Source organism: Periplaneta americana, chromosome 12 (genome assembly GCF_040183065.1).
Source record: "Periplaneta americana isolate PAMFEO1 chromosome 12, P.americana_PAMFEO1_priV1, whole genome shotgun sequence".
Lineage (NCBI taxonomy): Eukaryota > Metazoa > Arthropoda > Insecta > Blattodea > Blattidae > Periplaneta > Periplaneta americana.
This window is the reverse complement of record NC_091128.1, coordinates 83,549,740-83,564,244: the sequence shown is the minus strand read 5'-3', so window position 1 is coordinate 83,564,244 and position 14,505 is coordinate 83,549,740. Positions and strand designations below refer to the sequence as shown.

Below are 14,505 nucleotides of genomic sequence, written 5' to 3'. Positions count from 1 at the left end.
ACACAATTATTTCATCAACAAGGCTAAAAATTTTTTGTCTGAAAAGGAGATTGCCTAAACAGAAAAATGTGAATAGTATATAACAACAGATGAAAATGGGACATTAAAGAATGCAGAGGTGTAGCCAGACAAAGATACATTAGTGCCATCCATAAAAATAAATATTAAGTAATTTTTATTATTCAGAGTTATAATAATTATACTATTATACTATTTTGGTAATCAGAAACATTTATTGAAATATAATTATTATATTTCAATAAATGTTTCTGATTACCAAAATAGTAGCACTTATTTACTCAGAAACAATCATACCTTCATGTATTCAAGTTTTGTACAGATAATTCTGATACAAATTTGGCAATTGTGTATTTTGGTACACAATATAAATAATGCAGTTATGAATCTGTTTGCCAAGTATTTTAGAATAAGTGAAGTTTCAATTCTGGTGACAATGGTTCTCCCATAGTAATAATATTTTTTTTAAAGTTTATTTTTAATTATTCTAAGCAAAAATATAAATTATTTCAAAATAATTGTTACATTCCTAAAACATATTTCTTTTTTTTTATTTATTTATTAGGTTTGTAATACTTTAATAGCGAGATCATTGTACAACTGTCACCACTGTTTTTGGTCCAATGCATTACTACTATCTATCGGTAAGTCTACAAATCACTATGCTATCTAGTTGGGATGTCTGCAGTCATGTCTATCATGTACAGACATAGAAACAAAATTCAGGTGGCCCAAATTTTGTTTCTGGGCCTGTAGAACCAGTATGGATTGAGATCTCGAGAAACATTAGCTGTATATTTCTAGTGAAAATGGGAATCAATCTGGCATTTACCTTTTATTTTATGATTGAGAAAGTCTAAAAACGCCCAATCATACCGGCCAACCCCAGAATTCGAACCTGGGACATTCTGAATGGAATGTCCAGTGTTTTACCACTGAGCTATCTCGCTTGATGAAGTAGATCTTTGGGTCTTCTAAAACAATTTCTGTCAGTAAGGTATCTGATATTTTTAAGCCTGTTATATCCTCTTTATCCATTCTTATTTCCAAACACGTTACTTATTATATTCTTCTGCACATAAAAATTGCATCACTATCACAAGTGTCGTGAGTGCTGTTATAATCTGCTCTATGACAAAAACAGACAAAATTATAAACAATCACAGGAATATTGTTTGTGAGGCTTTAGTTACAAAGACTTTCGCATTTGAAGAGGCGCTCAAAAAATAAGTTATTTTATTTTTAGTTTCGCGCAACTATCCTTCCTGAACCTTGGATGCACAACTTAGCTTTCCTGCATAAACTAGCCGTTACGTAAAAAAAACCTAGTATCGAAGATCACATTTCAATACAGAGATTCTTACTCAATTGTTATATATTACTCTCAACTATGAAAAGTTCTAAAAGCAACATTTATGTATTAAATTCTCATGTTCATGAAAACTATTATATTATAGTTTAAGTATATTTCTTATGATATTATATGAAATGTTAACAAAATATATAAATAAAATAAAAAAAAAGTTATGAGAGCGTGAAAGCTTCATTACTACTGAACATTTTATCAAGATTTTCTGGTTGCATTAGTATCAATATGTCATTTTTAAGGAAAATATTTTTTTTAACTCTCTTCAGTCAACAACTTACTTAACTCGTAACACGTTCCCTGTACATTAAAAGGTAGTGAATACGATAATTTAAAGATTTACTGATACCAACAAGAGACCTTGCAGAATATAAAACTATTCAATTATCGGTGAAACTTGAATATGGGTACACGACTTCGGAATTCGTAAGAGATCACTCAAATAAGCTAAAAAATGCAAGAGAATACTCTAAGGAAGACGATGTTGATCACTATAACAGGTATACACCTATCATCCCCACGCTAATAGTGTCCTTTCTTATATAGCACGATATCATCCAACACACTGATTGTTACATCATTTCCACAAAACTTTCAACCTAAGTGCAGAGGACATTTCACTATGTGATTACTTACAGTACAATGCTCGTGCTCAATGCACAACAAATGATCCTTACAATGAGACAAATTAGAGTAAATGATAATACCATGACAACATATTGATAAGATTTTTGAGATCTGTGAGCACATTGGAATCTATGATAGATTACCTTGCGCCTCATGGAATAATAACGATGATAAGGTATGCTCTAAACGAGGGCTGGGCATTGGGAGTGCATCCAGATTCTGTTGTTGTTGTTTTCTAATGCCAGGCATTTGACAATAAAGTCATTTGACCTCTTGCACTCTAATATTTTTCAAAGATATTGTCATGGTTAGCCACTGACACACAGATTTTGAGGTGTTCTGAATCCATTTCTTGATTTGAGTTGCACAATGGACAGTTAGGAGACTGATATATTCCAATTCTATGCAGATGCTTGGCCAAACAGTCATGGCTTGTTGCCAATCTAAATGCAGCTACAGACGATTTGCGTGGTAAATCGGGAATCAACTGTGGATTATGATGCAGAGAGTTCCATTTTTTCCCTTGAGATTGTGTTATCAAATTTTGTTTGCTGAAGTCTAAGTATGTAGATTTAATAAATCTTTTCACAGAGTAATACGTAGATTTAGTAACAGGTCTGTAAGTAGCAGTGCTGTCCTTCTTTGCTAAAGCATCTGCATTCTCGTTTCCCAGGATTCCACAATGGGATGGTATCCATTGGAATACAATTCTTTTATTGAGTGTTATTAGTTGAGAGAGCATTTTATTTATTTCTGCATCCAGATTCTAAATGGGGACACTTAATATTCATCAGTCAAGGAATCAACACTGCGCGGTGTTCGGTGGGGAAGAAAGGGGATGAAGAGAAATCATATGGCTCCCTGTGAGAGAGTAGAATCTGCTCTTGCTGCCCAGCCCTGCTCTAAACTGTCTATTGTTTGGTAACGTGTGTAATTGAAAAATTATAGGAAGAGAAAGACTTGAATTTAGATACAACAAATAGTGAAAACAAAAAAGATGCTAGGAACAATACTTTCGTAGGGGAAACTATTATCAGTGGGAAAATTTTAAAATTCTATGCTTTTTGATGGTGGCCCAGGCAAAATAATGGAATTAATAAGTATTTAATGAATTTCAATCTTAAGGCATATAAATACTTATTAATAATTTACCAGGCATATTGATATATTAAAATGAATTGTAAGAATAATGGAAACTTATGAAAGTAAATTCGTTTGTCAGGATTACAACCATGGATGACTCATCATTACCTTGGATCTTTCATTGTACTCTTTCATTTACTTCTATTCGCTCTTATCATTTTTCAGATGTTGGCACTACTGTTACTATTAATACAATGGGCCCTGGAAGATGATCAAGAAGGCACAACAAAATATACGATACACATGTGTTCTGTAACAACTCTACTGATTTCGTGTGCAGTAATGGTGAACATATGTGGCATATTGAACAAAGAAATGTGCCGCTTTCATAATATAGGTAGAGAAGTTTGTTTTTCTTAATCCACGACGAATAGAAACCATTTGCTGTCATCAAGAATGCGTTAATACATTATTGTAAATGATCATTGTAAGACTCATTTTCAAATCGCGAAATAACGCTAATTTTTAAGATAAAGCAAATTTTACCTCATCTTGCGAAATAACACCAATTTTGCTTTATATGTATTAATTTTGTTAATAAATACATTTATGCAACAGTTAACAGGACAAATGAATAAATAATAAAACGTGAAGTGAATTTCATTCGTCACGAAAGTGAAACAATGCGAAATCGTCCTTTAACACATGTGAAAATTGCTGCTCCTGACTTTCCATAGAGACATGAAGAAAAATTTCTTTTTTCTTTGTGTTTTCACTGCTGATGGTAACAGGTGTGTCTGGTATTTTCAAGTGTGATAATAAAGAAAAATGCTGAAACCCGGGGTTTTGTTAGTAGGTAGGATGAATGAATTTAAACAAGATGCTTTATTGTGTTGGGTTCAGTTCTGATGTGCAAACATTGTGAATGTTGCCTGGAGTATAAACGGAACAATGTGCTTAATAAATATCATCCGAGAAGCACATGCAAAGAAAAAACGCTTGTCTGTCCAGTCAAGTGGACCCCAAATTGCGATGTTGGAAGAATCTCTTTCCATTCAGTGTAGAGCACAATGATTTGTAATTTAATATGTTTAATTACCTGCAATTTAATGAACAGTATGCACACATATTTTATCAGATTCCTTATATTGTAGGGCTCAATATTTTGTAATTTCACATATTTAATTATCTGAAACCTTGTCAGTATAGTACATACGGCATATATTAGTTGATACAAATAAAAACACAACACAAAATATACTAAATCAACGCTTTTTTGGAAAAATAAAATCATTTTCAAACATCCTTAACTGTAGGTTATAAGTGTTATCAGAACTGGCCTTGGTGGTAGATTTCGAAACTCTTATTAAGACAAGATATCTACTTATAAGTAGCATTGATTCAAAATTAGTTTTCTCCATCTTAGTTTTTTTTTTTTTTTTGTGTAGTGAAAAAGATCCAGTCTACTTCGTAGAGTAACCGCATTTTGAACCAACATTTTCTTTTTTAACATAGTAAGATAGAAGAAAACTCGTTTTGTTAAGTTATCGTGGCAGATCTGAAGTCTGCATTCACAGAATGTAGAAAAAATGCTACATGTTCAACTTTTTTAAGAATGGAGAAAACATGTTTTAAAACGATGCTCCTCATATTAAGTATTCTGCAGCGATTCTACTGATTATGTTTTAGTAATCTGTAATGATGAACATGTGTGACACTGTGAATAAAGAATCTAAGAGTGCCCTTTAGGTTATAAGTGATATCAATGCATTTCTTGTGTACAAAGCAGTTGCAAAGTGATGTACCCATATTCAAACTCAACTCAAACTAAAAGTTAATTCAAGTTCATTCGAATTTCTTTGATATCTACTTAATGATTAAATTTATTATAACTGAATTAAGTTATTTCTCTTCAGTTAAAGTAGTGCTGATGTTAACTATGCCACCATATTATAATAAACACCTATCATTACAGAATATACCTATTTTTACAGACACACAAAAAATATATATATTTTATAATTCTTACCATCTCTAACATCGCCAGCTTCTATTTCTGTTAATCCATTGGCCATTGAATCCAGGCCCTCATTCTCTGACCGAGACTTAGCACCAGCTGTTTCATAGGGTTTTGTCTTCCATCCACCTCGGACAAAGTTGTTTAAATTCGCACTTGGATCACTCAGTCGTCTCTGTGACAAGACATATGGCAGTGTGTGAGTAAAATAAAATAAAAACATGTAATTTCAAACTCTGATAAATATATCAATATAATGCACACTTTAAAAGAAGTGGAAAAGGTGTGTGTGTGTGTGTGTCTATATATATATATATATATATATATATATATATATATATACACAGTGCTTTTTTTCTGGAAAAAATTTACCAGAACTCTATCACTCAATCACATTATACAACAAAAACATAGGTTTAAAAATATTAGGCCAACATACCTTACATTACAATAAGTTCCAAATGGAGCTCATCGATTTTATGCATAATGGAAATTTTGCGATTTCGAGCTATAGTTTCAGGATCAATAACGAAACATGGCAGCACTAGATTGCATGAGTTACTTTTGCACCAACGATAGGCAAAAAGCGTACCAGAACGAGTTCCGGACTGTTCCGGCTGAAAAAAAGCGCTGTAGTGTGTATGTATATATATATACACAAACACATACAGTCAACTCTGGATATAATAAACTCGGTTATAGTGAACATTCGGCTATAATGAATCTAAATCGTTGGTCCCAACCCCCGCAAACATTAAAAAGTACATTAATATTTCCGTTTATAGTGAACCCTCACTTCGGTTATAGTGAACCTTGTATCCTGACAAATTCTTATTTGAAGTCAGACCTTCCTGTATAAAATTCAAAGAATGTGTTGAGAACAACATTCTAAGTTCCTTACTCCTTTAGTCATAGCACAAAGGTTAGGATTAGTGATTCCTAGACAATGAGCTGTACTGTAAATCCTGGCAACGTGTGATGACCTTGCCTCACTCCACTGTCGAAGGGTTGACATTCTGTTCTCAGACACTCTACTCTACTGTTATTTCTAATCCTCCACCGTCAAAGGGTTGCCTCTTGTTCTCAGAAACATTTCCATTATGATGGATAGCATCCAAACAACGGAAAATGAAATTTTCTTTTATTAAAAGGGGACAGACATTATGCTCAGAACACAAATGAAGGTAAGATTTTCGTGGCTTTCAAGGAAATCCCAAAGCTGAGCCGTGCGTTCTTTTTTAAAGCAAGACGTAAAGCGCTGCAGCAAGACCGTTCTCTTATTACATTTGCTTCACCGTCGCTGCAGCAGCGCTGTAGCAAGTGTGCAGCAAATCAAAACTTCACTTTACGAGTTTGCTGCACGATCCATCATGGCGGAATGTGTGTTTTGGTCTTTTGCAACGTTTATTATTGTCAAAATCGTCTATAATTCCATGTCATTGTCATGGAAGTCGAAACTATTTAACATGTTCGGTTCTTTTAGGGTTAAATTTATTACGGCAGAAATAGAAGCCAATATTAATTGTCCACCATTTTGCAATCAGTTGACCTACTTACGTTTTTTTTCGACCCTCATTTTGCTGCAGCAAAGGCATGAAGCACTTTACTCAAGCACTTAAAAAAAAAAAAAATGCACGGGAGTATGCAGTCATACCATAACAGTGTTTGTCGGTTTCTAGTGTTCCAACAGTGAATGCACTGTATAAAAATGTCAAAGCGTAAAGTGTTTTCTTTGGAAGATAAGGCAAATCTACATTTCCGAAGATTAATTTCCAAATATCCTAAATTATTTTTATATAAATCCAACTGTGAATATACAATTACAATGTCATGAACATTAAATGATGAATGGATGTGTTGTCGCACCTGATGTCTATAAACGTAAAAGTCCTCAGGATCTTCGTCCCAGTCTGAATCCCACATATCCGTCGCACAGAGTCCAGGCTCTGAAGTTGGAGTTTCTGCACCAGAACCTATGACAACAAAAATTTTTACTTCTAACACACAACTTATTTGTAATAAAAAGTAACATCTCACAGCAAATGGGTTGAAGAGAGGAGAGGATAGCAGCAGCAGCAGCAGCAAAAGGAGCAGCAGCAGCAGCAGCAGATGACAAGACAAGTCTATAATTACATCCATTACATAACAAAATGCGTTTCGTTAATATCTACAAAAAAAAAAAAAAAAACTCTTAAAATGTTTCTCAAGTACAGTATATAAAAATCCTACTAAATTTTTTTTTTTTTTAAAGATATTATACACTAAATTAAATTAGTCTACCATTAAACAGAACACAACATATGGGACTAACTATTTGATATTGTGCATCAATTATGTTATTTTTTGACTTAGAGCTTAGACCTTTAGGTTTCGTAACAGCCATCTCAGCATGTCCCTTTCCTTGAGGCCCCTTCATACGAACAAACTCCACTCGTTGTGTAGTGGCACCAGAAAATAATCCAAATGTCATTCTTTGAGCCATCTTGCTGCTCAAACTTGACTGCAATAAGAAAAGATAAATTCTTTGTTTCCAAAGTCACTTCCTGTGATATTAAAAGCATACAAATCAAAATGCACCAGGAATGTTTTATATGAAATAAAAAATAACTGAAATAAACTTTACTTTTATTGTATTTCCCAAAATGAAATTATTTTACACAAAATGAGAGAGAAACAATGTATTAATCTTTACAAGTGGCTGGTTATCAAGAACACAGTAGGAAAATTCTGATCACCCATTCGTTCGAAATTTTTTTGGAAAATGGGTCCATTCTGCTTAATTTCATAGACAATCAAAATGGAACAAAAATGAGGTTGACATATTATGTTAATATGTTTTGAGATCTATGAGCAAGTTACATCACAGGCTTCAAATTCTTCATCCAAATAACAAGCACCGGTAAGAAACAATATATTTCACCCCAAAAATACAAGAAACAATATTAAATTATTATATAAAACACAATTATAAATTATAACATCATAGGAAGAATTATTTTGCTTTATAAATGTGAAACAAGAGAAATGGCTGACAAAGAGAACAATAGTATTGAAATGAACACTGCACACAGAAGCTGTAATGTGTCCAGAAAAGAAAAATAATTAATCAAGTTAAATGAAAATAAAAGAAACTATGAATATAAAGAGCAAATTAGAATTGTATAGACATGTGAGAAGAATCAAATGACAGAATTATTGCTCTAAGTGGTATAAAAAAGAAATCCAAGTACAGAACAAAGAGAATGACTAACGAGAAAATGGAATTGATATAGATGTAATGGAAGCAATAAAAAAAAAGGATAGAAGAAAATTATTATTATTACAAACAGGTTTACATTGTAATATCACAACTTCCTGTGACCAATGTCCTACGTTCTTATTCTTTTCCTCCAATTCTCTCTATCTTCGCAATCCTGTTCTTGCAGTCGCTTTATTTATGTCTTGCAACCAGGTGTTTTGCGGTCTACCTCTGCCTCTCCTTTACTCTGGAATCCAATCTAAAACTCTTCTTGGTAGACTTCCATCATCCATTCACTTTACATGTACATACCATTCTAACTGTCCATATTTTACGAAATCTAAAATTGAATTTTCTTTATTCATCTGTTGTCTGATCACTTCAATTCTTATTTTTTCAAATTTAGAATATCTGGCCGAACATCGTAAAAAATCTATTTCTAATGCTAATAATTTTGACTGCAAATTTTGATTGAGCTTCCATGTTTCCGTTTGATATGTTGTTAAACTTTGGACTATGGACAAATAAATATTTATTTTTGTTTCTTTAAATATAGTCTTGTTCTATAATATTCCATTTAACATTGCTGTTGCTGATCTTCCTTTATTTTTCCTATGTTTAATATCATCATCCTGTGTAGTATTTTGATTAATTTTGACTCCTAAATATTCAAATTCATTGCACCCTTTGATGATGCCTATTCATAATAATAGATAGATAGTGTTTGGCATGTGAAAAATGGCCGCAGAAATTGTAAAAATACTCGTAATGCAATTTATGACACAATCTTTAAAAAAATGTCTAGTTACTTTCACTTTTCTAATGACCATCTGTTATCAGTTTGAACTAGAGTATTCAAATCTCTTTCAACTATATTTAGTGATTTAGGCCTAATTGTAAGAAGTTTATCTCTCTAGAAATAAATAACACATTTAAGATTTAATAACGTACCCTTGCATCATATACTTTCTTGAGTGCATCATAGCGAATGGAGCCAAGAAATATCACACCCTGTATTGCACCATCCCTATCAGATGCTACCAGTTCTACACATACCATCTCTCCATCGCGAACCAAAATATCACAGAACACCTGTCAACAAAATTACAAATGTTAGCTTCTTTTATCTTACAATATTCAGTTTTTAAAAACAATTCACAACTTTCGTACAAATTGCCTTGAATTAAGGACTCGATATACTCACATAAATTTTTCAAATATACATACATGACAAATATGCAAATAAATTGTAAATAACATTTTCGAAATAAAAAAATATGGATTTAGGATACAGTTATTAATTAGAAATTTGATTTAAAGGAAAGCGTGGTCATTCAAAATTTGACACCTTCTTTCAGAACAGTGGTCATAATATGTTCATACAAAGTCTCTGGTAATCCAGATCTTTTTCTGAAATATTCGAAAAACTTCGTAATAACACCATTAGTTCCAATTAGAAGAGCTAATGAAGTTTGTATTTGTTTTGAAGTAATTTATAGTTAAACTAGTTCGATTAATTAAAATATGTTTCATTGGAATGTTCAGCAGAGTACATATAGGCCAGTTTCTGTGTGACGCTTTTCCAATTCACTGCAGGCTAAAGCAAGGAGATGCACTATTACCTTCCTTTTCAACTTTTCTCTAGAATATCCCATTAGGAAAGTCCAGGAAAACAAAGAGTGTTTGGAATTGAACAGATTACATCAGCGCATTGTTTATGTGGATGACGTAAATATGTTAGGAGAAAATCCGCAAATTATTAGGGAAAACGCGGGAATTTTACTTGAAGCAAGAAATGAGATAGGTTTGGAAGCAAATCCCGAAAAAAACAAAGTATTTGATTATGTCTCGTGACCAGAACATAGTATGAAATGGAAATAAAATGAAAATTTATCCTTTGAAAAAATGGAAAAATTCAAATACTTTGGAGCAACACTAACAAATATAAATGACACTCGAGAGGAAATTAAACTCAGAATAAGTTCAGGAAATGCCTGCTATTATTCAGTTCAGAAGCTTTCACCATCCAGTCTGCTTTAAAAATCTGAAAGTTATAATTTGAAAAACAGTAATATTACCAGTTGTTCTGTATGGCTGTGAAACTTAACTCTCACTTTGAGAGAGGACAGAGGTTGAGGGTGTTCGAGAATAAGGTACTTAGGAAAATATTGAAGCTAAGAGGGATGAAGTTACAGGAGAATAGAGAAGGTTACACAAGGCAGAAATGCATGCATTATATTCTTCACCCAACATAATTAAACCCAGACGTTTAAAATAGGCAGGGCATATAGCACATATGGATGAATCCAGAAATGCATATGGTGTTAGCTGGAAGATCTGAGGGGCAAAAAGACCTTTGGGGAGACCGAGACGTAGATGGGAAGGTAATATGTATAATACTTAGGTATTTAGGGTTAACATTTTTATGATAAACTGCAAGTTAAATACTGTAGGGACCTCACTGGAAACAAATTCAACGTCATGAATTTGATTGTTACAGGTGAGGCAATTAATTCTGTCAACTATGTGGATATTTTGAAATGTTTTTTTAAAAGAGTCCATTATGTGCAACTTCAGTTCGTATAGAGGAAGGGCAGGACAGTTGGTTCCTATTCCATGAAAATGTAGCAAGCCATTGAGCTGTTAGTAAGTGTTTAGACAAAAAATCTATCCTCAGGTCTGAACACGCAAGTTTAAGATGTAACAGCACACAATGGTAATCAATGAACCACCAATTTTATATAATAAGTTATAAATTCCTTAATTGAAGAACTCACTCTTTAAATCCAAATATTCAAACAGAGTATAATTATAATGGTTCTTCATTTTTCTATATACGCTTTCAACATTTATATACCACTGATTAAATTGTAAACTTCTTTACCGTGTTAATATTTAGAATTTACCTTGCTTGACTAGTTTCGAAGTTTTGTGCTTCATTGTCCAAAGCACAAAACTTCGAAACTAGTCAAGCAAGGTAAATCCTAAATATTAACATGGTAAAGAAGTTTCCAATTTAATCAGAGTATGTAACTTTTCATCATACATTTATAGAATGACTGTTAACTTGCAACAGCATTAGATCTAAGGTTTTTGATTTAATTCTGAAACATCACATTACTTTGTACCAACTTACATATATTCTAAATCATGCATTCTGTTCATGTTAGTGTCTTTTAATTACTACAGCATTTAGAAGACAATAATAGACCTTCCTGACAAAAGATACTATCATTAGTGATGCTGACTGATTACCAATAAAGTATGCCACACACTATCATACACTCCAGACGACAACAGATCTATAGATCAATTAAGGTTTCCATACTTCATCAAAATTATCCACCATGAAGCAAATGTGAGGGTAAGTCATCTCTTCCACTTCTCCTTTCGTATCCATTCTTCTGCGACTTGGTGACGCATATACTTTCTGAAAGAAAATAAGATGTAACATTGAAGAACAAAAGGATTTAATGTGAAGAGACAAACAATTCACTATCATTATAGAAGAATGGACAGCTTAAAGTAATCTGGAATCCTTCATTGTGCATATCTGGCCATTTGGTAGCATGAATGCATGCATATTTTACGATCTGATAGTGCAAGAAAATTCTGTCTCTAATTATCACAGTGAAGAATCAAACTCTCTTTTCTGTTTCCCTCACTTGAGCAGTGGCATAGCGTGGCAATATGATCTTGGTAGACTGTATTAAAAAAAGTTTAGATTTCTTTTTACATTGTTTCATACAGCCTATCAATTTTGTTAGCCTGATGCTTAATAACATGATATGCAGTAAATAATGAAATTTGAATTAACTAGGTGTAGACATCATCATCATCATCATCATCATCATCATCATCATCATCATCATCATCATCAAGTGATCTTAGATTTTGATAGGATTGGGTATCTCATGATTTCACAAAATGATTAATTTGTTTCAAATTAAGAGAATGTGGTACTCATATTTTCTTGTATATAAACTCAAAATGGCGGTTTTTTCTTTTGAGCGAAGACGTCTTTCACACACTTCTTGAAGGTATGGTCACCACACATTTCACTTACTAACTTTTTCCAATTGCCAACTTCCCTAAACAAGACACTCTATTATTTGTCATTGAATTTTAAGTTTTAATTCTTTTCAGAGTGCTCATACTACGTTCACTATTGCTGTTGTGACTGGAAATGTCAACATTAATCGCAAGAGTTTAGAGGTCTCTGTGTATATGTCATCTAAGCTATTGTCCACCAGTAACGCAAAAGAAGAGGAGGTGACAGGTGCTTTTCTGTATCTCCGTAAACATTTGCTAGTTCACCCTCAAGTTTTTCAGAATTGAAGATTGGGTACTGTTCAGCCAATTAAATTAATTTCATTTTTGGAAATCACGTGCTATATTGTGGATATAACTTATAGTTCTACATTCATAAACTCTCCAGCTCACTTCACTAGTAAGTCAATGCAGTTTTTTCACTGACACTATGTACGTTAATTTTTTCTCTAATTTACATTGTTATTCATATGGTAGTTTCTTAACAGTGTAAAACAGGTATTATCTTCAGCATTAAATTTGTTTATGTAATACTTTCATGTTCGAACAAAATTTATGTATATACAAAACCTTAAACACAATGGCTTACTATAGTCAAATTGTTTTTTTTTTTCTTTTACAGAGGAAGGTCCTGAAGGCTTCCACCTCAGCTTGAGACTTGTGTTTACCACTCCTATTCCGTGAATGATATTTGTCACTGAATGGTTGTGCTCTTGTACGAAAATATCACAATGCACCATGAAATTAATCCAGGCTATGGAAATTACTCAGCAATTCTGCTTCAATTGGTTGAGGGAAAACCTCGAAAAAAAAAACCCAAGCAGGTAGCTTGTCTCATCCAAGAGTTGAACCCGGGCCTGCTCATTTCATGGTCAAACACACTAACCATCATTTCATAGCGGTGAATATAAAATTAAGTTACTAGTAGTGAGTTTTAAAATCTGGTTGGAAACGTTGTACCCAGTACTTTATACACACACACACAATGCTCAGGGCTATTCAAAATGCATTACAATAATGTGCAGGTCAGATAATCTATTCTGATATTTCCATAATGTGTGAACTTCTGCTTACCTGAGAATGTCTCTTGAGAACTTGGAGTTCTTTGGGACTTGTTCTGGTACAGATGGCAAGAGTTAATGTGTAATCAAACTGATGAATTATGAGATTCAAGTACACAGTTTCTTCCCAGTCAATGTCAGGATCTCCTATTGGAAGTTTACGACTGTCCTTACGAAATACATCTACCTCGGTCTGGAAAGAAAATGCATAATGGAGACATAGTTAAGAAAAATGAAAACTGAGAGTAAACAGCAGTTCTACAAACACAGTGCAACATTTCTGTATACTGGTTAGGTACAACCTTTTAAACGAAAACAAACTGGAAAATATCAGGGAACAAAAAAGAATGCAAATATCTATTATACAGCAACAATAACAGGCTCAATCATATAATTGATTATACAGAGTCTATTTAGTAATACTGAAAATAGGACAAGCTTACATTCTCCAAATTGTTAAGACAAAAATGAAGCACACCTATGTTAATGTGAATAAGATTTTAGGGTTACATACTGAAACACTCAATGTCAGTATCAACTCCAGTATTTATCGCACTCAATAAAATGTCAGTTATATACAGAGCATTTGCTTCAGGTCTGAGCCGAGAGAGCAGGTTGAATCGCAGTTGGCTAATGTCACACCACCTTAAGACCACGTAATGTACGAGAATATCGCGCAATTTAGTTCTGTAGTTGTCTTCATCATGCAGGTGCAATGTGATAAGTCTCTTAAAGATCAAGACCTGCCATGCAGTGTAATAAGTAGAGGGTAGATGTTGATGAAATGTCATAATTTTGTCATAATTTTTCTTTTAACTTCAAAACAATGCCCTTTAATAGAGTCGCCAGACAGGAGAGTATACAGCTCAGTATGGCTGTATGGTAGGTGTTCCAAAGTCTCCCACCGAAAATGTTGCAACACTTCTTGAGTGGCATTGGTAATATGTGGAAGAGCATTATCGTGGAGGAGTAGCACACCCTTTGAGAGCAATCCAGGATGTTTATGTCTAATGGCAGCTTGTAAACGTTCGAATGTTGTACCATA

General features: G+C 33.3%; 1 protein-coding gene across 2 annotated transcripts in view; it reads right to left on the bottom strand.

Annotated features, from left to right (window-relative positions):
* Positions 1-14,505, bottom strand: part of LOC138710627 (uncharacterized protein KIAA0930 homolog) — an 82,705-nt gene that overhangs the window by 54,296 nt on the left and 13,904 nt on the right. For both annotated transcript variants that reach the window (XM_069841651.1, XM_069841652.1), the window contains exons 3-8: positions 13,474-13,653; positions 11,678-11,779; positions 9,301-9,441; positions 7,473-7,611; positions 6,978-7,084; positions 5,124-5,286 (exon numbers count right to left, since the gene is read on the bottom strand). In XM_069841651.1, coding sequence (XP_069697752.1) covers positions 5,124-5,286; positions 6,978-7,084; positions 7,473-7,611; positions 9,301-9,441; positions 11,678-11,779; positions 13,474-13,653 — 832 coding nt within the window. The remainder of the gene's footprint in view (positions 1-5,123; positions 5,287-6,977; positions 7,085-7,472; positions 7,612-9,300; positions 9,442-11,677; positions 11,780-13,473; positions 13,654-14,505) is intronic.